This window comes from Glossina fuscipes, unplaced genomic scaffold, assembly GCF_014805625.2.
Source record: "Glossina fuscipes isolate IAEA_lab_2018 unplaced genomic scaffold, Yale_Gfus_2 43, whole genome shotgun sequence".
Classification (NCBI taxonomy): Eukaryota; Metazoa; Arthropoda; class Insecta; order Diptera; family Glossinidae; genus Glossina; species Glossina fuscipes.
The window spans coordinates 186,429-210,200 of NW_023998427.1; the positions used below are offsets into that span (position 1 = coordinate 186,429).

Sequence of the window (23,772 nt, forward strand, 5' to 3'; positions counted from 1 at the left end):
ATGTATTAGGTTATAAGGTGGTAAGTAAACGTAAAGTTATGCGATGCCGGATATCGGATAACGGTAACATACGAGTATCCGTTCTAAGCGGTATTTAGATATATTAGCATGATCTGGACATTAAGAGACTTTATAGATAGACACAAGCACGAGCTTATAGCTTAGCATTTATTATTATTTATATCAGCTTTCCATTAATTAGTTAATCGAGGCACTTTTAATTGGAAATGTTTCATTACTCTAGGGCAAGTTAGGCCACCTTAATGATAATTAGAAAAAAGAAAAAAATATGAAGTCAAGTTTTACCTTTTGGACAACGTATTAGTAATAGTGAGTTATTTGACAGACAGAGTTATGGTCATAAAAGGCCGCCAAAGTTTTTCTAAAAAAAAATTGATTCGTTATCGCATGAATTGTTTGTTAATTTAATGAAAGGACCGTAGTGTAGTTTGAGTTTTGTTTCTTTGATTATCACGTACATCACTGTTGCCCTGACAATTTACACTAAATAGAAACTTTTTAAGGAATAAAACAAAAAAAAAAAAAAAATCAAAATAAAATAAAAAAAAAAAAATGTAAATTATAAACAAGAAACAGGTGATTTCGAGAAACTAAACAAAACTAACATCAGAGAACAGTAAGCTTTTGCGACAAAATTCAAGAAATCTATTAGAGAATGAGAAAAAGCTTTTCAAATTTTATGAATTACGAAGAACAGATAAGTGTCCTGAAACCGAGCCTTTGACAAGAACGCTAAATCAGTACGGTTTTGATTAACTTAGCAGCTGGTTGATAAAAAAAAAAAAAAAAAAAAAAAAAAATTTTTAAAAAAAACAAAAAAAAAAAATTGTAAAAATTTTTTAAAAAAAAAAAAAAAAAAAACATATATGCATTAAAATGTTATAGAAATCAAATTTGACTAAAAAAAGAAAATAAATTGAAATAATAATAAAAAAAAAAAAAAGTGATAATAATAATGCTGGTGCATTTAAAAATAAATTGAAAATAAAGTTTTCTTTTTTTTTTTTTTTTTTTTCTTTAAGAAAAAGCATTTGAAAAATCAATATGTACACATAATACATATGCATACGTATTTTCTCTTGCGTGTTTTACTTACAAATCAATTACGAAATAGTAACATGCCTTGCAAAGCCTTTTCATTATTGTTATATGAATTCGGTGTAGTTTTCAATTTCAGAAGAATTTCAATTCGATGCCAAATTTAAATAAAAAAAAAAAAAAAAAAAAATCTGTATCCTGACATCAATGTGCCCTATACACTATGTCTACCCACGTACCCTATATATATATATACGCTCCCACAAACTGAAAGTTACCAATACACAGTCACCTAGATTATATAGTATAAATATATATAGGCACAAGCATATATTAGACACCCTAAACTAGCGAGCATTAGGTGCGATATTCGAAAGCTTGGTTTTTCTCTTTTTTTTTTTTTTTAAATATTTCCTCAATTCATGTTCTGCTTTCACAGCTGTCGTTAACAGTTATAAGTTTAAATAGCTTTTGGGTATTGCGCATCCCTTTAACTTAAAACTTATTCTATTTATGCTTAAATTTTATGATTCGATTTACATTCATTTTGCACTCTCATTACATACGTTTGCTTTTGTTTTCATCATATTTGTCGCTACATTTTTTCCAATTTGTTTTCTCCTTTTTAGGTCAGTCAATATTATGCATGATATTATCTCGGCTTTGATATTGTTATTTAATTTAGATTGCAAAAAAAGAAAACCCAAGCGAAATTAATAATAATAATAATAATAATAAGGGAAAGTGAGAGAATCGTGCAAAGCGAAAACGAAAATCAATTTTCTCGCAGCTTATTGCAGGCTTTAAAATGGTTGTTTTGTGTATGGGAATGTACATAGGTACCTAGGTACGTATCTATGAATGTGTATAAGTGTCTGTATGTAAGTATATGCGTAAGACTTCAAATTCTGAGTTTAAATATTACGTTTGAAAGATTTCGTTGTGCCCGATTCAATAAATAATTATTTAAAGTTTAAGTGAAAATAATTAAAATTAAAGCAGATATTAAATAAATAAAGTAATCCATAAAAAGTGTAATTATCGAATAAAAAAAGAATACAATATGGCAACGTCATCGTCTTCAACGCCATCCTCAAGCCGTATGGGCAGTGCTTCGCCGTCAGTCTCAGTTATATGCGAAGAGGTTTTCGATGAAACCTGTCAGCCATCCGAAGAAGGTAAGTCTCACAAAATCAATTCTTTTGCGCCCACTATCAAGAAAAGTCGGACGAATTTTCGCATTCCAATTTTTGCACAATTTTTCATTTAAAGTCGCATCAAAGTGACGTAAAAGGTTAACAGCCTCTCTAAAATTTTACAGAAATAACGTACACTTCACAATTCTTCACAATTATTTCGCAAAAATGTAGAAAATTTGCTTTGCATATTTACAAAGAGCCATACAATAATCATACTAGTATCATAAGGTTCGGTCCAACTGGTAAAAATCAACTTTAACTACAGTGACAGTCTTCTTCAATGTTTAACGCAAGTCCTCCAAGTCCGCAAATCTTAGATGTACTAATCACACTTTACCAAATCGAAGATAAGGAAACGACTTTTCAAAGAGGAAGGACAAAAAGGATGAATATCATAAGATCTTGAAGATCCATTTATCTCGGATACTCTTCAAAGTCCTTTAATCACCATACTTATAGCCTACTAAGTTATTGTATCGCTCGTACTATAATTAACTGACAAAGCTTATTTTCATCCAGCTCGAGGCTTTACGAATAGAAAAATTTCTCTTAACGTTTTCTTCCGTTTCTTTTCGTCTTCTCTGAAACACGCCTCTTTTTTTTTTTTTTTGATTGTTAACGAAGGCACACAGATGCAAATCATCCGCTTTCTGAATCCGAGTTTCATGCCTATTAACTCAAAATTGTTAAAAATTATTTAGAATTAGATGTAGATTAGAATCGGCAGTGGTTTTGCTGTTTTGGGCATGGGTGTACCTGCATACCGGCTCAAAGTCCCCCAAAAAAAGACAGCCAAGTGCTTAGGCCCTTTCAAGTGCGTTTGTCTACTTTCCAGTTCCAATTTAACCGCCAAGTCCAATAGAAACCGCCTTTACATCTATCGTTAAAGTCTTGGTTTGAATTCTCACATTTACTTATGCCTTCTGATACAAGATGGTTATGGCGTCATAACGACGACTACTTTGTATTGAGTCGAATCTTTTTGAATAATCAAAGCAATACGTGCCTGTGTATTGTCATTGTGAATGCTAACGCCGAAATATAGGCCATTTTTCTTCAGGTTACCTTTTAAAATGTACGCAGAACGTGGGAGATGCCTTTACTTGTTGACCGTGATGTAAAAGGTGTAAAAATTCATAAAATTATATTTTACTTGCTCTCACTCCAGAGCTGCAGAACCTCGGACCTTGTGTTGCGTCCGAAATTTTCTAGAAGACTTGTAAGAGATCAAGAAGAGATAACGCCTTTTTTTGTTAATCAGTGCTGGACGCTTTACCTCAATTGCCTGCATTATTAGCGAATAGGTTTTAATAAATTTTAAAAACAAAACCGTGTATTTTACTTATTCGATAATAATTTTTGATTTGCAGATATGTGAATTTGAACTGTGTTCAGTTATTTCGAATAAAGCCGAGAACTCTTTAATTTAATAGAAATGATAACATTACGTATACATTAAGTGTCGGTAATTCTCGTGTCATTTGCATTTGTGGTTACGACTGACTTCATTTTTATAAATAGGTATATATATGCATGCATAAGCTTTTATTTGCCGCTACTTATTATATCCGTTACCGAAGGATTAAGGGTATATTAATTGTGTCAAAACGTTTGCAACACCCTTAAGAAAGCTTCAGAAATCACATAAAGTGTATATATTTTGATCAACATTAAATACCGAATCGATTTAAACATGCCAGCCTGTCGATCTGTTCGTCTATCGGTTTCAAATTTGGCAAAAAACATTGGAAACTTTTACACGCAAATGTAAGGCGGAGCAAATCGATGAAAGAGCACTCGTACAGTATGACTGCAGTAAACTGAGAACATATCCGTTTTCCAGAGCGTAAAGGAAATTGGTATTTACTCATTGCTCGCAAACTACAGCAAATAAATCTGTAGTAACTTTGAGTGTGTGTATTCTATCACAAAAATTGGCCACGCCTATCTAATATTATAGTGTATCCAAAATTTAATTGTTGTTGGTGTTTTTTTTTTTTTTGATTCCTTTTGATGAAGCTTCAAAAACCTACAATAAACTGTATAAGTATTGCTGCCAATTGTCAAATTCGGTTCGATTGTCTATTTGTTCGTCTGTCCAATATTTGTGTAATATCTGTGATAAATATTCTCTTGCTCGAATTTGCAAATGACCTAAAGCCGGCACATTCATTCCAGACTACAATAGGCACTTGATATAAGCCTCGACTTTTATTTAAAAAAAAAAAGCATGAAAAAAGTCAGCCATGCCCGTGAAATGTTATTGATTGATATGGAAATTTAGTTTTTTCCCTTCGTTTTAGTCTTGTTTAGGACAACGATAATGGGTATAACAGGTTCGATGATAACCGAATATTTAAGCATTTACGTGTTCAAAATAATTTATATAAGGCACACCTTATGTTTTTCTATGTACATTGCTACAAGTATCCCTTAGCATACCAATAGAGTTTGTGGAAAGGATTTTTTTTTCTATTTTTTTTTTTATAGTAGAAACTTCATGACATTATGACTAACTTTGGATAAAAATATCGTTTGTTATTTCATTTTTTTATGCATATATGAGTAATAAATGAATGAATGAATGAATGAATGAATGAATGTCATATATGCGATGACATTTTCATTTACCTAAAGGCTGGAATTTATTTTAATATTTATTTTTGTATAAGTCGCGTGTGAAAGTTCGTACAAGAACTTCTTGAATGGAGGTAATTTTCTCAAGTATTGTCGGTCTTAAGTATACTTAATTTTTTCTGCTTTGCTTACGTTACAATACAAGCTCATATACTCATCTCTGTTGATCGTAACGGAGTATTGTGTTAAATACCTTACATGTACTGCGACTTTGCTTGAAGTTCTTCATAATTTCAACCGGTAATAATTTCTTTCATTTGTATCCTATGTATATGTTTACGTGTGTGCAAATGTATATGATGCATAAGTTTCATTGACGCGAAAGCTAAGTATTTAAGTTCAGCTCGTAAGTTCTTCAAACGATATTTTCCAAAAATTTAAAGACATTTAAAGAAAAAGTTCCACAACATATATGTATCTTATCTAATAATATTAATCTATTCATAAGACTGAGGGATATCAATCCTCGAATTTGCGATGTCTATGTGATTAATTTACGATTTTCGTTTCGTATGAGTATTATCGGCATAATGCTCTCCTCCTGATCGCAGGAAGCTCAATTTTACGCCTACGCTCTTATGATAATTGGTAAGCGCTGAAAAGTAAGAAGACGGTTAAGACTTTTCATTCGAGCAAGACTGATAATTAAATATCCTACACTTAAATTCATTGCCACATAATATATCTAATATTCGATTTTTTTGAACATGATCGAACAATTGGCCAATGTTATCCAACATTAGTTTAGTAAATTTATACCAGTAATTATGGTTTCGTCCTAATTTCCACCATAAGGTCAACAAGGCTATATAAAGACTTACTGCTTATGGGAAGGAATTTAGATATATAGATCTTAAAATTTCAAAAATTAAACTCTGCCACCTTATAGATGTTTATGTTTTGCAAGAATGCTTCAAAAATTGAGAAAAGTAAAACATAGTGTTCATAAAAGCGGTGCTCGTGAAGATGATCCACCGCATGGTTCGCCGTTGTAAAGAATACAAGTACGTTTAGTAGACAAACCGGCGGACGGATAGACTGATTACAGAAAACAGATTTAGAAAGCTTTTCTTAATCGATGGGTATAAAAGTAAGGCGAGTCCATCTTAAGTCGTCCAGAATGTTGCATTTAATGTCTCGTTATCACATGATTTTCGTCCAATCCAAGAAGAAGAAGAAGAAGAAGAAGAAATCTCTTTACAACAACAATTAAAAATAACAATTTACTGCGGTCTTTAAGTCGGGTAGGTAATTGGGCCGTACCTTTATTCAATCGTTACAATGAATGGATGCTTTATCCAATGATGTTGAATGACGTTCTTTTGCCATGACGTATATACGATGGATGAGGATGACATTTATTTCAGCTGGATAGCGTGCAATGGTTCTGTTCCTTGACTGCTTCAAAATGACACTCTTTGCACATTGTATGCAATTTCATATCAAAAGTGGCCCAACAATTGAACGCAACATCAAGATATGATGATGAAAATTAGATTCGCCTCTAGCCGATTATAATTTCCTTACTTTCCTTACTTTCCCTACTTACTGTTTTCCTTTCCTTTTTATTATCTGGGTGTTGTAAAAACGCTACCGTACAATACTAAATATTATTACTAACTACATTGAGTGTAGATGTATCTGTCTATCTATATCATTCTTTTATCTATACATAGATTGTAATTGTTGTAGTAGCTGATGGTTGATGGCAAAAATGTTTATGTAAGATTTTTGTTTATCTTCTTTTATCTTAATTCGAGGATTTGTGTCTACTAAGTCGCTTGCACACAAAGAGAGATAAGTTTCTATAAATAATAGATTTTGGATAAAAAGGAATTTATTAACCGCTAGAATATTATAATGCAATCTAGAGAGTCCTTCGCGTTGCATGTTTTTAAATAAAAGCGAAACTATAATATAGAGCTGAAGCAAAATAAAAGTTTAAGTGTCATTTCATGTGAGAACTTTTGCTTCCAAAGATCGCATCCGTAAACACAGTGCGGTATTATGTGTTAATCATTTCTTTTGTTATACCTTAAGATTGTTGCGAAGTGTCAATGGTCTTTACATGTTCTTGCAATTTGACTTTATTAGAATTCCTAACGGTTAGTTCGGCTATTGGGAAAATAACAACGGTAGTGGTATAGCGTTTGACTCGCCCTTCATTTACAATTACTTCTACGTGACATTCAATTCTATGAGTAAATATGGATATAATGGGAACACATTAGGGACAAATAACCGAAAATGTGTCAACAAATCGATCAGTAAGTCGGTGTCACTTACAAAATGTCATTTGAAAAATTCATTTCTTGATGAAAAAAAAAAAAAATGTGTTATGCTGACGTGGACGCCATGCGAAAAGCTTGTAACACGCTAAAAGGTATGTACCTTATCAACTCACCCAGCTAGCAGCAGGGTCACTTTAAAACGTTCTTCGTATTTATATTTGTGGCCAATTTTTGATCGACATCTTCTAAAGGTTCCAAGTTATTGACGGCAATCATAAATGGTTTCGCGGGGCCGTGTCAGTTATATGCAAAATCGATCTACAATTCTTTGCAATCTTTTCAACATATATTGACAAAAAGATTCTTTTAATCGCTTAATCGTTTAATCATTTTCGAATGCATTAAAGAGATTCTTTGATGAAATTGTTCTTAAAATCTACAGTCGAAGCGTGATATCGTGCATTGAGAAGCATTCCTTCTAATGCAAAACATTAAGAACGAAACCCAATGGGCTTGCGGAAGTAGTTGCAAAACATTTGACATTTAATTAGTTCATCAAGTGACTTCCGCCGCTATACGCCACGCATGAGCTCGGTAAACGCTCTTAATGAGAATTAAATGAAAACAATGTATTACGCGCATACAAAATGACAAACACATGAATTCCTTAGTCACTTGTAAACAAATTTCTAATAAGCAAAAAACTTCTTTACATTAAGCATGCATAGCAGCAAAGATAATATCATCATCATCCTCATTATCGTCATCGTTCGCGTTGCCGTCATTAAAGAAGAAACGCATACAACCTTTTCATGTGTACATTATATCTTGTAATTATAGCTACAGAGCTACACATAAGGAATAACCTACTTATCGAAAGTGAGCCTTTTGCAAATGTATATTCAGTTCTCTCAGTCTTACGCAGAGAGACGCAGAGTGGCACAGATGCGGAGATGCAAACAAAAGTATAATATGATGAGTAACATGTTTATATGTTAATCATCTAACGATAACCTAGATTAACGCGGAGCACTTTTCGCTCTAGAGGTGAGAAGACTGCACAAGCAGCACGAACGAATATTGCTACATACACATGTATATGTACTGCTGCCTTTGATTTATATGCATTATAGGTTTATGCGTACATTTGCCGGCCTTAAATAAAATACGCAACAATGTCTGCCGCTAAACAAAAGAGCCGAACAAAAACCTTTTGCTTTTTTCACAATCACATTGAATAGCACAAGTCGAGATATCACGCTTTTTACACTGCCTGTACGCCTCTTGGGAGTAATCCCAAAAAAAAAAAAAAAAAAATTGAGAGCATTTTTGTCGTTTTTCTTTTTTCGAAACGCGTTCTTGTTTATGAACTACTCGCGAGGCATGATAATTAAATGGTTCTTTTTTTCATCTTAATGCGTATCATCGAAATTTACAAGTATGCCAAGTAGATTCTTCCGCAATGCACCCTCCCCGTATACGCAACAGACAACACTCTGTTAGTCGAAACCGAAACTTCTTAGCCGTTGGAAATATATATATTCACCTCGACGTCCTTGCATCTGCCTACATGTTTTATGTTTGCGGTTTGAACGCTTGAACAGTGACAAGAATTGGGTTAAAGAACTAAAATCCGGTTTGAAAAAAGCTAATGATGATAATATATGTGTGCCATCTTTAATAAACTACCTTTTAATGATAATGTGTCCGTACTTAGCGTACAGACACTAAACGTCTAAAAGTGTACATCAGATGCAGTTGTCCCGTCGCAAGAGTTGAAAAAATTCGTTTAATTGGTTAATGGTTAGCATAACATTTTGCAGGCACAGCACAGTTGTTGTTGTTGTGGTGATTTGCATAGATTTCTTAAAAAATCAATTCTTCAATTCGTGTTGTTCAGCCTTTGAGAACGGAAGAGGAAAAACATATAGTAAGTAGTTTTCCTTTATACGACAAATTGTCTGTCGATCATCTTAATCATTAGTCACATCTGGGACTAACAACAATTAATTGAATAAATGAACTCAGCAATTAAATAAACAGTTTATTCGATATATTTGCTCGTTACCGTTTGTTATACCATTTCTACTAGCGCTTGTGTTATACAGGATCCATTTAGCCATCCAGGGATTATTAGTTGTTAGGTATTTAGCCATTTCGCTTAAAAAGAGGCTGAGTTTAATTCAAAAATCGAAATCGTGAAAACGGTTTTTACATATGCATTATATTCCGATTTCGAAATACATTTTCCGATTTTTTTTTTTTTTTTTTTTTTGTTATTACTTTTCTTTCTCATGATTTCTTTTTCATGATATTTGACAATGTGACAAGTCAATCGGTTTTCAATATTTTGTAGCTTAGATAGAAGTCTGGAAGTATTCTCGGCATCATTATTATAAGATAGCTATTTAAATAAATGTGTTTCTTCAAATTTTTTTTGCTTTGTGGGACCGCTTTATACAAAATCCAATTATCAGATATTCTATAATCAGAGTACAATGTGTCATGTTGTCCCATTTGCCTTTTGCAAATTTAGGTGATTCTCTTAACATTTTCGAAAAATCTGTCAACGCCTTCTGGTATATTTGGGCGAATTGGGATATTTAGTCAACATTCACTTGCGGTGTAACATATGGGATCTGCGTTTAATGAAGAGTGCAAGATATATAGTCTTCCTTAGTTAATAGAAACGGTTTGCTTTGACTATTATCAACGCTAATTCAAAAATGACCTCCACCACGCATACGTACGCTTCTAACGATACAAAGCATGATTTTTATTTTCCTTTTAGCTAAGCTAGAAATATTTAAAACGGTTAACTATTTCTTAGTATTTCAAGCATAAGTTATCTTAATTTTATAATGAATTACATATGTACAATTAATGTACACATATTCACTTTCTTATACCATATTATCGGCTTTTATCGTAACACACATTATAAGGTACAGCAAAAAATGAAATAACCTCCAAGTTCTTTATGGGTATTCAGCAATTCGAAATTAAAAATTCCATTAAAAAACATAAACGTTTTAATTAATGTCAACAGTTATAGGCGAGTTGTGTAATGCGTTTGATTTGGAATTGACCAAAAAAAAAAAAGTTTATTTTCTATATTTTTAAGATAAAATTTTTTTATATATTGTACATGGATACGATTGCACTACGATTGACTAGCAATCATTAATCATTTAGCGAATACAGAAAAACGTTGGTGTTGGTACCAGCACTTGGACGATATCACATTTGTTCAGTAAATTTACCTATGTTTGGCGAAAAAATCTCCCATCAATAATTATTGCATGCTTGAATTAATTTCTTTTCTTTCATATGTACATCATTTTGAAATGCCGTTAAATTCCTGTTTGCCAAAATACTCGCAATAATAAAAATATCGCATACTCGAATTTTTACTGCGCAAATTTAATAATTATTTTCAGTTATATCAACATTTCCTAAGCCTGCCAATTTTTTTACATTCCAAATTTGCCTTAACCTCACTCTTAAAACGGTTATTATTCTGAACACTTTCAATGTACCCTACATCATGTTTGCTTGTGGAGATGAATACAACGCCCGGAAGATTCGACATGAATGTCTCAATTCAGTATCATTTTTTTGAATTGATTTAAGCTTGTCTTCCTGTCTGCCCCCAAATTTTTTTGTGCTCATCCTACAGATGTCAATTTTCGAATTATTTTAACGATATTTAATGTGGTGGCATATTTCGACATAAGGACGTAAGCTATTGAAAATGAATTGGAATGCACCACCATCCATACAAAGTCCATGTAAAAAATTTGAATGCAATAGAGTTGCCTTTCGGCGAATAAGAACAAGATCCGTCAAGGGATGTCTCTTGAACACATGACCATGACCATGACTAAGTAGGATTAAGCAACTAGGGATTCGTATTTGAGTATGCTAGACATGAAAGTGAAAGCATTGAAAATGGCCGGAAAGACCACTGCTAATACCCTTGTGCAAAAGCGGGCGGCTCGGAACGAATTTGAAGGCGCGGTAGAATGTGAAATGCTATATGGGGAAGGAAATTCAGAATGAGAGGGTGAGAAAGCCGAGTAGTCCTGCTAAAGAATTTGATTGGCGGGAAGATGTCTTCGCTCCCGCTGGGTATTCCTTTAAGTAAGCAATGATGAATATTGCTTCAAAATAGTAATTTGGCATATAAAAACATGCTTGTGATGTATTGAACCATAATGGTATATTTTCTGTAATCCCTTCACTATAAGGGGTTCGATGACATATAATATATTTCCGAAAATAGCTTGCAGAAAGGTTATCTTTTTAAGCTTAAAACGTTTGCAACGAGAACATTGAAACCTGTAGGGGAATTGCAAAACTAAGCGTTCTGGCCAAGTTGTTTGAGTCGTTACTCGTATGACAGTTGCCCAATTGGTAATCCAATCTGTTTTAACTGGTTGCCAACACAGCTTTCGTAGTGGACGGTCAACTTACAGCTACGAACACAAACAAGCTGATCTGATTTATATTGACTTTTGTATAGATTTCGTTAGATTCAGTTAAAGCGTTTAAACTTGAACCTATTAATTTCTCAGGAGATATGGTCGCTCGGTTTAAATCTTATCTAAGAAGTCGAGGTTAAAAGCATTGTTTACCTCAGTTTTTTCTCTCTTTACTTTCGACGTTCCCGAAGGAAGTTGCTTATGTCCGCTCGGGTTGTAAATAAATAAATCACTAAATAATGCCGTATACTTATATATGAGTGGAAAATAAGTCGTTATATCACAACAAGATGAAATTTTTCATATTTTATATCATAAACGATAAAAAATAATTAACTATTTGATAATAAAAGATTAGCTGAAATTATTAGATAAATTTCTTTCTCTCTTGTTTGATTATTGTATGAGATTTTTTATGCTAAAGCGCATACTTAGTAATGACTGCATCAATACCTTCTTTCATGCCAAACTTATACGTTGTATAATTAGTAGTTTATATGAAATTTCAACAACATAAATGTTTCCATAAAGTTTCGCTTTTCGCGTTGCATTCTTGATTGCATCAAAAAAGTTATTTATTATACACTTTGAACAAACAATAACGAAATTAATAAAAACTTTAAACTATGACTGCAGTGATAGATTAGAAGGGAAGAATTCATTCTCTTTTATTTTGTATGGAGGCAGAGAGAAAGAGAACTATAGATTCTATATGTAGTGTAATAATAATAGCAATTACAATTGCTATTATAAGAAAAGAAATAAAAATTAATGGTTTTCGCAAATAATTATATCAAAAATTGCAACCATAACTAACTAACTATTGTAGTTATAATCTACACTATTTGCAGTACCAGTACATATTGCAGATATAAATAAGACACAGAAGGACTTAATACCGAGCCAGTTTTAATTATATCGGTTCGCTATTTACGCGGTTAGTTTCATGGAAAATAGTTCACACTGACACAATTTGGTCGTACAATGGATCGTATTGAGAATGGTTTGGATTGAACAAATTTAAGGACCATTTGTAGTTGTGCAACATAAATTGCAATTGTAAAATTTTTCGCACAAAACTGAAGCAATTTAGTATTTTGATGTATTAAATTCTTGGGAGAAATTTGGATCCTTTTATACTATAGTTTTTACAAGATTTTATATGGCGAGACGAAATCATTTTTAATATTTTATCGCGAAAATTCGCCCATAATAGGAAATTATTCTAAAAATTAAAGCTACCATGTTTTGGACCATGTAGGGATATTTTTTTGACCTCACCATATATAAAAGTTGTCATGGAAAGAAAGTTCTTACATGCAACGATGTCAACCTTCTAGTGTTTTATGACGTAAATAGATAAAGAATACAAGGATCTTTGATAAGACAATTAATTTTGCTAAATCTGGAGCAAGTCAATTCACGTTTTCAATCCCCGCGCTCCCACAGAAAATCTATCGTTCCATGGAAAATCGAGTTAATATCCTGGAAAAGTGTGTATGCTATAGACTAAGGACTTATATAAGCCATCGAATTTATAGAAATGTGAGATAAAGACGTTATATATAAATATTTAATTCTTATATTTTTATTATATAAAGACATTTCGTTATATGGAAGCGGGCTCAAAACGTTGACCCATCCGATCAAAACTTTTTACGTAAATTTAATTTGCTGAAATGTAATTATTCGCGCAAAGTTGTCGAGAAATTTTAAAAATTTTATTGCGAATGAGCGTCGGAATAATAGGATTTACCTTTGGGCCATAACACACTCGTGTACCGAATTTCGTGCAAGTATTTTAAAAATTGTCATCTATTAGCTGACAGAAAACATTAAATCGTTTTAAAAAATGATTCTGAATCGATTAGCTTTTAATATATTTTTTTCACAAGTGGCTAGGAATAGATGAATCCATGAAGACTGATTTGTAGAAATTATTACAAAGCTTTAGTGCTTAATTTCAATGTAAATATTTTCAGAATATTAATCAGACAAATACAATACAACTGACGTGCTGATGACTACAATTTAATCGATATCAGCAAGAGGACATAACTAATGTTTTTCCTTCTTTCTTATATTATATTCTATCTAAGCCAAGAAGCTGTAAACTGAACTGAAGTATATTTTAATTGACACACTGACAGCACATGTCGCTGCTTAAGCAGTAAATTTGATATTTTCGGGATATGAATTGACTTTCATATCAGCGTAATATGCCTTCGTTTCCATTTTTTTAAAATTTTTGATAACACCTTAAAGTACGTCTCAGGGACCATGAACTAAGATGTTGTTGATCTGCAATTCTGATTTGATATTAATTAATTAAAATTAAAAATAATTGAAAATAATTTCGCAATTTTTCCTATAAACACCGACTAAATGTTAGAAATGATCTTACAATCGTAAAAAGTTGATTTGAGATGATGGGTATCGAAAATACGCAATGAGGCAAATATAATTTTGATGCGTATTCTTATTGATAACATATAGAATCATTCGGGGTTTTTTATTTCTGTATTTATTTTTCAGAAATCAATGATTACGCTATCCTGCTTGGCATTGATCCTGTTAAGGAAACGCATTTGCTTTATTTAGCCAAAGAAGGTTTAATGCAGGCATTGCCCGCGGAGTGGAAAATATGGTGAGTCTTTATTCTTTGACTTATTTAAATATTTCTATTTCTACAGGCGGTATAGTGTATGCGAATCTGTTGAGTTATCGTTCGTCATGTTGCTCATTTCAAGGTGACCATAACAAGAAAAAACCGATTAATAAAATATTATATGCCTTACTAGATATAAAAGTTTGAGTGAGGACTTTGGGACTAATTCTCTTGTTCCTGACGCTACAACTAACTTGGCTCAGCTATTGCACATTTTTACATATATGTATATATATATATGTATGTTGTTTCGAGTTTTAATATAAAAATATTTTGCGTAAAATAACGAGTAATTAATTTATTTAAGGTCTTTCGTTTAACTTATTTTTAGAATCAACGTGACGCTCTGTAATGTATGACGACTTGTCGTTTTACGTAACTCTTATTCAAATCTAAAATAGGCTCTCTTTACTAAGTTTTGATTCCTTGGAATATGTCTTAACACATGACTATTATAATAATTAGTTCATAATCGGTTTTGAAACCAGTCGCTGCGTTTGCGTGTCTGTCCATTGATTTTATGCCTCCTTATGGGCCGTTTTTAGTCAACATATATCTCACTACATGTTTTAAGGTTATGTCACGTAAATGATTGCATCATTAGGAGGCGTTCCGCAAAGGCGTAATGGGTGTCTTTGCCGGATTAAAAGCTTTTATTATTATTTCAAACTCAATTCATCCTAATGTTATTGGCTTTCTTTATGCATTATAGGTGTTGTTCTTCCCCTATCTATGTAAGGAAATAAATCGGGAAATTTCTCTTTAAATTTCAAACTAGAAACAAAAAGAGTCAAACTGTAATAGTCTACCGAAACAATTATTCTTAAAGAATACTTTTTAAAATGTCTGAACATGGGAGTATCAAGAGCCCGGAAATCTTAATGTCCATAAGTAAATCGTTTAATTTTTTTTTTCTTTATTTTTTTTTTTTCAGTTATTCAGAAGAAAAATGTGGTCATTACTATTACAATACGCGAACGAAAAAATCGCAATGGGATCACCCACTCGATGACGTTTATCATAATTTAGTGGATCAGGCGCGACGAAAGCATGCTTTATCTATCAATAATGCGACTGTCATTACCAGCACTACTACTACTATGACTACAACTAATGTCACTCCAATCAGCACAACTACCACATCTACGCCTGTAATTGATAATTCCGATGATGCCTCCCAACTCGATTCCGGTATACGAAGTCTTCAAGGAACGGATGAATGTGATAACACAAACAATACAACAAATGAAATGTCTTCACCAAGCACAAACAATATGAATAACGGAGCTGTGCCGAAACAAGTGACTACATCAACAAATACTAACAGTTCGTCAGGCTCATCGACTAGTACCAGTGGTTTTAGTGGTGGCGTTAGCCGTTTTCTAGAATCAAGAACGAAGAACTTTGGTTCAGTTTTCATGCCGCTTAAAAATACTAGATTTGAAGTGGCGAAAACTAACGCACAAATTGGTTTAAGTATGCGATTTTCGGGAACAGGTGCCGTTGAAAATTTTGCGCCAAAATTTTCGATACCTAGCAAATTGGAAACCGAAGAAGGGGGAAGTGCAAGTGCAAGTGCAAGTGCGGTAAATAGTACAGAAAAGAAAGGCTTCACACTTTCGGGTACTGGCGCTATGTTTCTCAAATCACGTAAACAAATGGAAGCAGGCTTAAATCAGGCTACTGCCATAATGACAAATCCAAACAACGTAACAAATGTCATAGTCGAGGGTGCAGCCGGTACACCACCGGGAGTGAAGAGCATATTGCGCGATTCTAGCCTGACTGATATGCGAAGACGCATGGAAAGGGAAGATAATGACAGCGCTAATAATGGCGAGGATAAAAAAAGTGTGCGGTTTAATTTGGACGAAACCAAGATGCGCGGTTCTCCCGAAGAAGATCCGAGCAGTTCAAGAAGATTAACTCAAAGCCCAGAAGTTTCGGTGAATTCGGATGATGACGCCGAAGACGACGATCCTTGGGATGATGATGACGACGAGGAACTTAATGACTGTGTGGGCATTGGCAGTTTACCAGCGGACGGTATAGGCTTCCAGAGGAGTCTTAATCCATTTTTAATTAATGATAACGATAAGCAGCATGTCAAAGAAGTAAAGGTGATACCGGTAACGAAGATTCAAACCATACAGATGCTTAAAGCTCAAAGCTTTTCGATGGAATTACCGGAACGAGAAAGATGCAAATTTAATGATATAGCGCGTTCTCAAAGCGTGGAAATAACGCAAGTGGCACCTACCCTTAATGGCCCTGTTAACTACTTGGATAAAATAAAAGATAGTGCGGTAGTAAAATCGCTGTATGAGGACACCGATTCCGATTCAAAAGGCAGTTCTGTGCGTAGTTTCATTATTAATAAATCCGAACAAGACTCTTTGCGTTCAGCGGGACCTTCTAATAATCCCTTCGATTTGGAAGAATTAGGTCGCAAGCATAGCCGCGATGTAGAGCAATTGGAAATGAAAATTCAATCTAATAATACGGACAAAGTGGGTCAGCGCAGCTTTAAAGCAACTTCGAAATTGATAGGTTTGCTGAAGAAAGAGGAACCAAAACCTTGCGAGCCGGTTAATAATCATCCAGTGGAACAAACCCCCTGCGAACCAGAGAAAGAAAGTTCAATATTAGAAGAACGTTTACAGGAAGATCATCAGGTATGGCTGAAAGAAGAACGTGAACGTTTAGAAGAATCATTGCAATCTGAAATTGAAGATATTAAACGTGAACATGAGCAAAAATTGAAAAGTATACGGCACGAGTACGATTTACGTTTAACATCGCATCAACATCAGATGGATGAAACCTTCGAATTGCAATTAGAGGAATACCGCGGTCAACAGGAAGAGGAGTTAGATATTAAGCGTAAAGCGGTTGTAGACGAACATAAGTCTCATATGGCTACTCTCCAGAAAAATCATACGGAAATATTGGCCGATTTAGAACGAGATCTGAAAAGTGAAGAAGAGATATTAAAGAAAGAACATACTAACAAATTGTTAGAGATGCGCGATAAACTTAATCATGAATTAGAGATGGAGCGTCAGCGTATGCGTGAGAACGGTGAGGATCGTTTATATGAAAAGGTGCGTTGTGAAAAACGGCTACTAGAGGACAAGTATCGTTGCCTTAAAGAAAAATATATACGACTTAAGACCGATGTAAAATTGTCCTTAGAGCGACGTAATCGTAGACGTGAGGCCCAAGCTTTACAACAAAGTTTACATACTACCACCACGACAGGATCGGAAACGGAACGTTCACTTTCAAATAAACCGTCAATAGGTAATAGTGAGAATCGCTCTTTCTCCTATTCTACGTCCTGTCAGAATAGTGTGGGCGCTTCAACAGGTACAGGAGGAAGATGCAGTAAGCCTCCCGTGCCACCAAAGGCACATCTTCAACATCCTGCTAAGGATCAACTGCAACACGGTGAACGTTCAGGCGAACGTAATACAACTCAAACTAATCGAAAACTTGGCATAGCCTCCAAGTATATTAAGCACTTGCAAGCTCAAGATGATACCACTTCAATGAGTCAGTCGGATACAACAATATCGAATAACTACTCAAGAGGACGTTATCTGCCGGCACCTGCGACCATACTTAGCGACAATGGTAATTCGGATTCGGAGGCGTTTCAAAGTAATCAAGAGAATAACAATAACGCTCGTAGCAGCAATATCGGTGGTGGCACGCTTCAGCGAAAGAAACAGTTTTCACGTTTAAAGTCCGCGTCAACGTCACGCCTAAATTCAGATAACTACAAAATCGATCGTCCTTGCACACCCGTAGAAAACTTGAGACACCAGTTGCAAAAATTAGAGGACTTAGAGGATCAATTCCCTGAAAATACTTTAGATACCACGTATCATTTGCGGTATCCTTTCTCGGATATCTCAAACAACGATCACGCTGGCGGCACTAGTTCCGAACTGGAGTTCTTTAAGCATCGCATACATTTGGAACGAGATTCAGTCCGTCGAGCTAAAGAATCTTTACGTACACAGCGCACCAATTTCCGAGCACGACAGCGGGAAATTAAACAACGTCACAAATCAATGATAACACGTCACAGTTTAGATCAACTTATTCAGGAAGAGAAAGAGTTAACTGAAATGGAAGTAAATTTACATCGTACTCGTGCGCTATTGGGTGAAAAGGTTATACGTTTAAGGCATTTGGAGCAAAGTCTGCTACGTATTTATGAGAAGGAAAAACCCATAATGGATTCGCTGGGCGTAGAGCAAAAAGAGGATGCTACCCTAAGCGATCTTTCATCGCACTCGAGCTCCGGTTTTAGTAGCACAGACTTTGCTAGTGGCGCCGATACACAAAATCTTAATAAGCGTAAAGATTTATATCAACTAGAGTCAAATGAATGCATCAAAAATCTGGAGATACTTAATGCCGAAATTAAAGAAATCTTAGATATATTGGGTAAAGGAGGACACACTGGAGGTAGGCAACCATATAATATAGAAAATTATGAATATTTTTTATTTCAGAATTTTTTTTTTTTTTTTTTTGAAGGTTTACAAGTACCATTGATATCGCCTTCTGAGCTAAGCTGGTCTCATATGCTAAACCATGGCAATTTACCGTCACCTAATGGAGGGCATAGCAATCACAATTTACAGCAACAGCAGTTGAATGTAGTGAATGGCGTAGCCGGAAGTGTGGCTGTTAGTCAACCTATACACTCAATACCTACTTTGGCTGATCGTTTAGAAACTTATCGTCAATTGGCCTCAGGGCGTATGCAAAATTCGTTGCTGGCTGCCAATACGATCGTTTCGCAAAGTCCTCGTGCTGTGAATTATACAACTAGCTTGGTAGAACGTACACGGGATTTACGAAATTGGTTACGTCAAGCCAAAAACGAACATGAATTATTAAGTGGTATGACAGCAACCTTGGGTTTAAGTGGCGTTCATGCTAACAGTGCTATGGCTGCGAGTAGTACTTTAACAGCCAATGCTAGCGGTGGTAGCGGTACGCAAGCGAATCTCTAATATGAAGACTCCCCAAAAAGACAAGTATTCTGTTGCTGGCATAAACAGGTAGCAATGTCTTAAACCGAAGGCCGAAAAAATTAAAAAAAAAATGAAAAAGAAAAGATATGACTTTAAAGTAGCAAAAAAAAAAAAAAAAAAAAAAAAAAAAAAAAATAGAAGAAAACAAAGTAAAACTGGTGCCAAAGAAACGCTGGAAGTTGTTGTGAAAGTTATTTATTAGCTATGGGACAAACCAAGTTATTAAGGCAAAAACTGATATAAAAAATTTTTAAAATAGTTTTTATTAAATATCTGCAGTATTTTTAAATAGAAATATTTAGGAAAAAAAAAAATTATATGAAATAATATGATTATAACATAAAACAAAAAAGAGAGCCTTCAAATTAATTTTGATTTACACTTTAATTTTAGTGTTTATAAGAAAAAACTATCTGGAGCGGTTTCGAAGAACATGCATAACAATTATTGAACATTAGACTGATACTAAAGCGTGTTTTTTATAGCTTTTCCTTTTATTTTTTTCCTATTAAAAAAATTAAAATCTCCTTTTAATTAAATTTAATATTTTCTTCTATTGTCTAAGATCCTATAAGTTATATAATGAAATCATATACTAAATGCTTATACTCAAAGAGTAAGTCAAAAATCGCATGAGAGAAAATGAAAACTCAATTGGTTGGTTTATTAAAGAGAAAAAAACCCTTTAAATAAGCAAACTTGTTCAGGTCACGAAAGGCCGCTATTATCATGTGCCGGTCGTATAAATTAGCTTTGGTATATTTTTGTAAAAAAAACCGCTAACTTGCGTTGATTAAATACCACAGAACTTGTTTGCTGTTAAAGAAGTTCTTTATCCAGACTTCGTTAGCAATAATTCGATTATTTTGCTGACATTGTGCTACCTTAATGGCGCTTCATGTTAAAGGTTTTAAATATTTTTTATCGCGAAAACTCCGCTAAAAGAAAGTCCGGCGACACGAATTATATCTTAAACAACCAATTGCTTGGACAAGTTGTATTTGCTTGAAAGTCTACGAGTTGCCGCAATTTGATTATTAACGAACCCAATAAGCTAAAGTAGGATAGGAACGGTTCTGCGATGTAAATTGGCATCTACTTTGCACTCATAACGAGTAATCGTAATGGCTGTTTGGCTAATGTTTTTGAACTGAATGAATCACTTACTCAAATCTGGGGTCAAGTCATTCCTTACAATGATCAAAGAGATACTACGCGAAAGAGATCAGCGCGCAAGTTACCAATTCGGACAACTATTTATATATATGCTTTTTCTTCTTCCACTTGTATGTGCTACTAATCAGGATACGCCGTGGGAAGGATATAATATAATTCGACTTTTTCATTTATTTATTTTTATTTATTTTTTTTGGAAAAGTTTCAACAGTTCACTTACTGGCACGATTGCTACGAGCGCAATCAAATCAACTTCAACACACACGGCGGTTGTTATAATTGAATTTATTTTCTTTATATTTGAGCAGCTATTCGTTGGCTGTTCTATGTTACATGAAAGCGCGATGATGTAAAAATTCGTATTAATAGAGGACGAACGGGCTTTAGAAGGCGAAACTGATAGATATCTTTCAGACGGCACAAGAAACTTTTCTTCTCTGCTGAGTATTAAGCTATTTTATGTTCGCAAAGTTCATTTCATCGGCATCCCGTTATATCGAATGACTAACATGCAAAATTGTTTTTTAAGCTCCCCTATAAAAGGAGCCTTTTTTTTGCTATTATAAGTTTACCGGCCGCTATACAAAAAAAAAAAAAAAAAACAAACAAAAAAACAAAAAAAAAAATCTACAATTATATAGAGCATGATGATCCATTTTGAGAACGAAACAATCTGAATTGCAATCTAGGAATAGATTACCAAAGTTCCGGTGAACTTGTGGCTTAAGTGAAGAAAATTCTTTTTAGGTCAATGTTTAGTTTTAAAATATTTGAAAACTGCTACTACTTCTCCCGCAAAAATCAGTCAGGTTTTTAAATCAAAATAAATAAACTAAATTTACGTATATAAAATAAAAATTATATATGAATAAAAAAAAAAAAAAAAAGTAAAAAGAAAGAAAAATAAACGTAAACAATCACAAATTATCCTAAACGATTCTACGGATATATTATATAATAAATAAATATTGCATGCAATACAGATCGCGATACAAAATATATCGCATAATAAAATTGCAAATTTTTAGCAACGTAATAATAATTTACAACTTTTCTCTGAAGTGCGGATAAGCCTTCCTTTCCTCTCATAGTCAATATGTATGCATATGTTATTGAATGTTATTGAAGTTATCTTTTATTTAAAAGATACGATTGGCAGCAACTTTATTGTTTTACTTAGAATCAGCAGTCATTTATTGGATAGGGAGGGGACTTTTGTGACTTTTCTAGTGCACTTAAAGGTCCCGCTCAAGAGAATTCCTGAATGACTTCCTAAATGACTCCCTTTCACGATTATGATGACATAAGAAATAATCTTAAGAGAAAAGTTGCAATAAACTACGTTTACATATATACGAAGTTAGAGTTTAAATTTAGACTAATTATATAAACTACTATAAGTAAATTAAAATAGAAAAGAAACAAATAGAATGAATTTGCTTGGTCACCACGCGCGCTAGAAGTGAAACTTCAAAAGTTCAATTAAAGGAAAATATGAAGCATATCAGGTATATGTAATTGCGTGTTAAAAATTCAAATAGTTCTGAATTTTATATGGCGGATATGACGTTATAGAAGTCGAATAATCATTTTAAAAAATTCCATTCAAAGAAAGACACATAATGCAAGGCCATAGTAAAATCGTGCAAGTGGATTGGAATTTCTTGTTGCGTCATATTTTAAATTCGCAAAATAAGAAAAATAATTCGTATTAAAGTAGAAATGAGTAGAATGAATATGTGTAGAAGAATGTGTAAAGGAAGAACAACAGCACTAAATTTGCCATTGAAATCATTTAAAAGAACCGTTGCATTCAAATGAATGCAGAACTATTGCATTCATGCATACAGAACCTAATTGGATTTTTGGCCAAAAACAACAGTCGAACATTCGTCTTTATGGTGTATAAATATTTCACCAAGAACAATGGAATTCAATGAATTTTAATTTTTAGTGATCCCACGGGTTTGTCATTCGGTGATTTGCGGATTTGTTTCTCCAAAAATGCAATTAAATCGATTGTTTGGGATGGAAAACGGAATGCATTTTCGAACAACCTAACAACCTAACAAGTCGAGAAAAATATTTGCACCATTCTGCAGCCTTTGCAGTTGTTGTTTTCCACATTACTTACCAGCATTTCTCTCATTTAGTTTGTTATATCTCTTTTTGTGTCTATTCTCTCCAGCCACCCTTGCAACAAAACAGATTTATATCCACAAAAGATCCCAGAAAACATCATAAGATTTCGTGTAGGTAGGCTTTAGTCATTTGTCATCCTAAAGAGTCGTAATAACAACCCACGCAAACTCATTTCTTCCATTCATTTAATTTATTCCCTATCGATCAAGTGTTCATAGTCATGTAAACAAGAATATAATCGGCTTGAATTAAACTTAATCAGGCTATGAACGTAAAATGAAAACATTTGTTTAACCTACATTTCATATCGTATTATATATAGTACATAATCACGTAATAACCGTATATCGTAGATATAATTGAAATTATATTTCTATGTCATATGAAAACATTTTCGTAGGTAATTAAAAGCCAATGCTTGCATACGCCATTTTATTTTCAAAATTAAAAATGGAGATTTGAATAAGGAAAACTGCAAGTTGGAAATGCTTAAGTTTTAGGCCTATACAAAAAAATATGTAGACAATTAGTGGACTTTAACTTTTAAACTTTCTTATCATAAACGGAATGATTAGAAGAATGTAGACTTCAAAGACTTCTTGGAGTTTGAATTGTCACTCCCAATATGGTAACAGACGGGCAGACGTAGTTGAAATGCATTGCATTGCCTATGCAATTTCTATTGTCTTGTATTTCGATTGCGTTACATCTATTTGGCAAATTTTAAATATATTCATTAAAAAAATTTCAAATTAATTTATCGATAAAAAAAAGAAAATTCTTGTAGGCTTTGATTAAATTTTGAATATACATTAAAAATAATACATTTTTTTTTCATTTTTTTAGTGCTTATTATTAGTTTATTTGACTGCATCTCTACTATATTCACTGCACTATTACCATCATCATGGCAGCATTTCGTTGCCATTTTTCGTATTTAATGCGCATACTTCTCCTTCAGAGCGATTTAGAAGTTTCACTTCGTTTACTTGAAATGAATTAAAAATTTATTTATAATACAGCAACTCTCTAAGATAAATTATTAATTTATTTGAAAAAAAAAAAAACAAAAAAAAACATGTATTAACTACTCAAGTGGAACGTTGTCGTTAAAAAAAAAAA

At 33.4% G+C, this 23,772-nt stretch overlaps 1 protein-coding gene across 1 annotated transcript; it reads left to right on the plus strand.

Moving 5' to 3' along the window:
* The first annotated feature begins 1,024 nt into the window (after nucleotides 1-1,024).
* Nucleotides 1,025-19,403, plus strand: LOC119637060. The gene is made up of 5 exons (XM_038032878.1): nucleotides 1,025-1,940; nucleotides 2,032-2,237; nucleotides 14,146-14,257; nucleotides 15,213-18,757; nucleotides 18,830-19,403. Exons 2-5 carry the CDS (start codon nucleotides 2,123-2,125, stop codon nucleotides 19,309-19,311), a joined length of 4,254 nt encoding a protein of 1,417 aa, XP_037888806.1. The 5' UTR covers nucleotides 1,025-1,940; nucleotides 2,032-2,122; the 3' UTR covers nucleotides 19,312-19,403.
* The last annotated feature ends 4,369 nt before the right edge of the window (nucleotides 19,404-23,772 follow it).

Excerpts from the sequence above, each read along its gene's own strand:
- LOC119637060 (XM_038032878.1), top strand. The coding sequence starts at position 2,123 with ATGGCAACGTCATCGTCTTCAACGCCATCCTCAAGCCGTATGGGCAGT. Across the intron at positions 14,258-15,212 it reads CCCGCGGAGTGGAAAATATG|TTATTCAGAAGAAAAATGTG; the intron begins GTGAGTCTTTAT and ends TTTTTTTTTCAG. Across the intron at positions 18,758-18,829 it reads TAAAGGAGGACACACTGGAG|GTTTACAAGTACCATTGATA; the intron begins GTAGGCAACCAT and ends TTTTTTTTGAAG.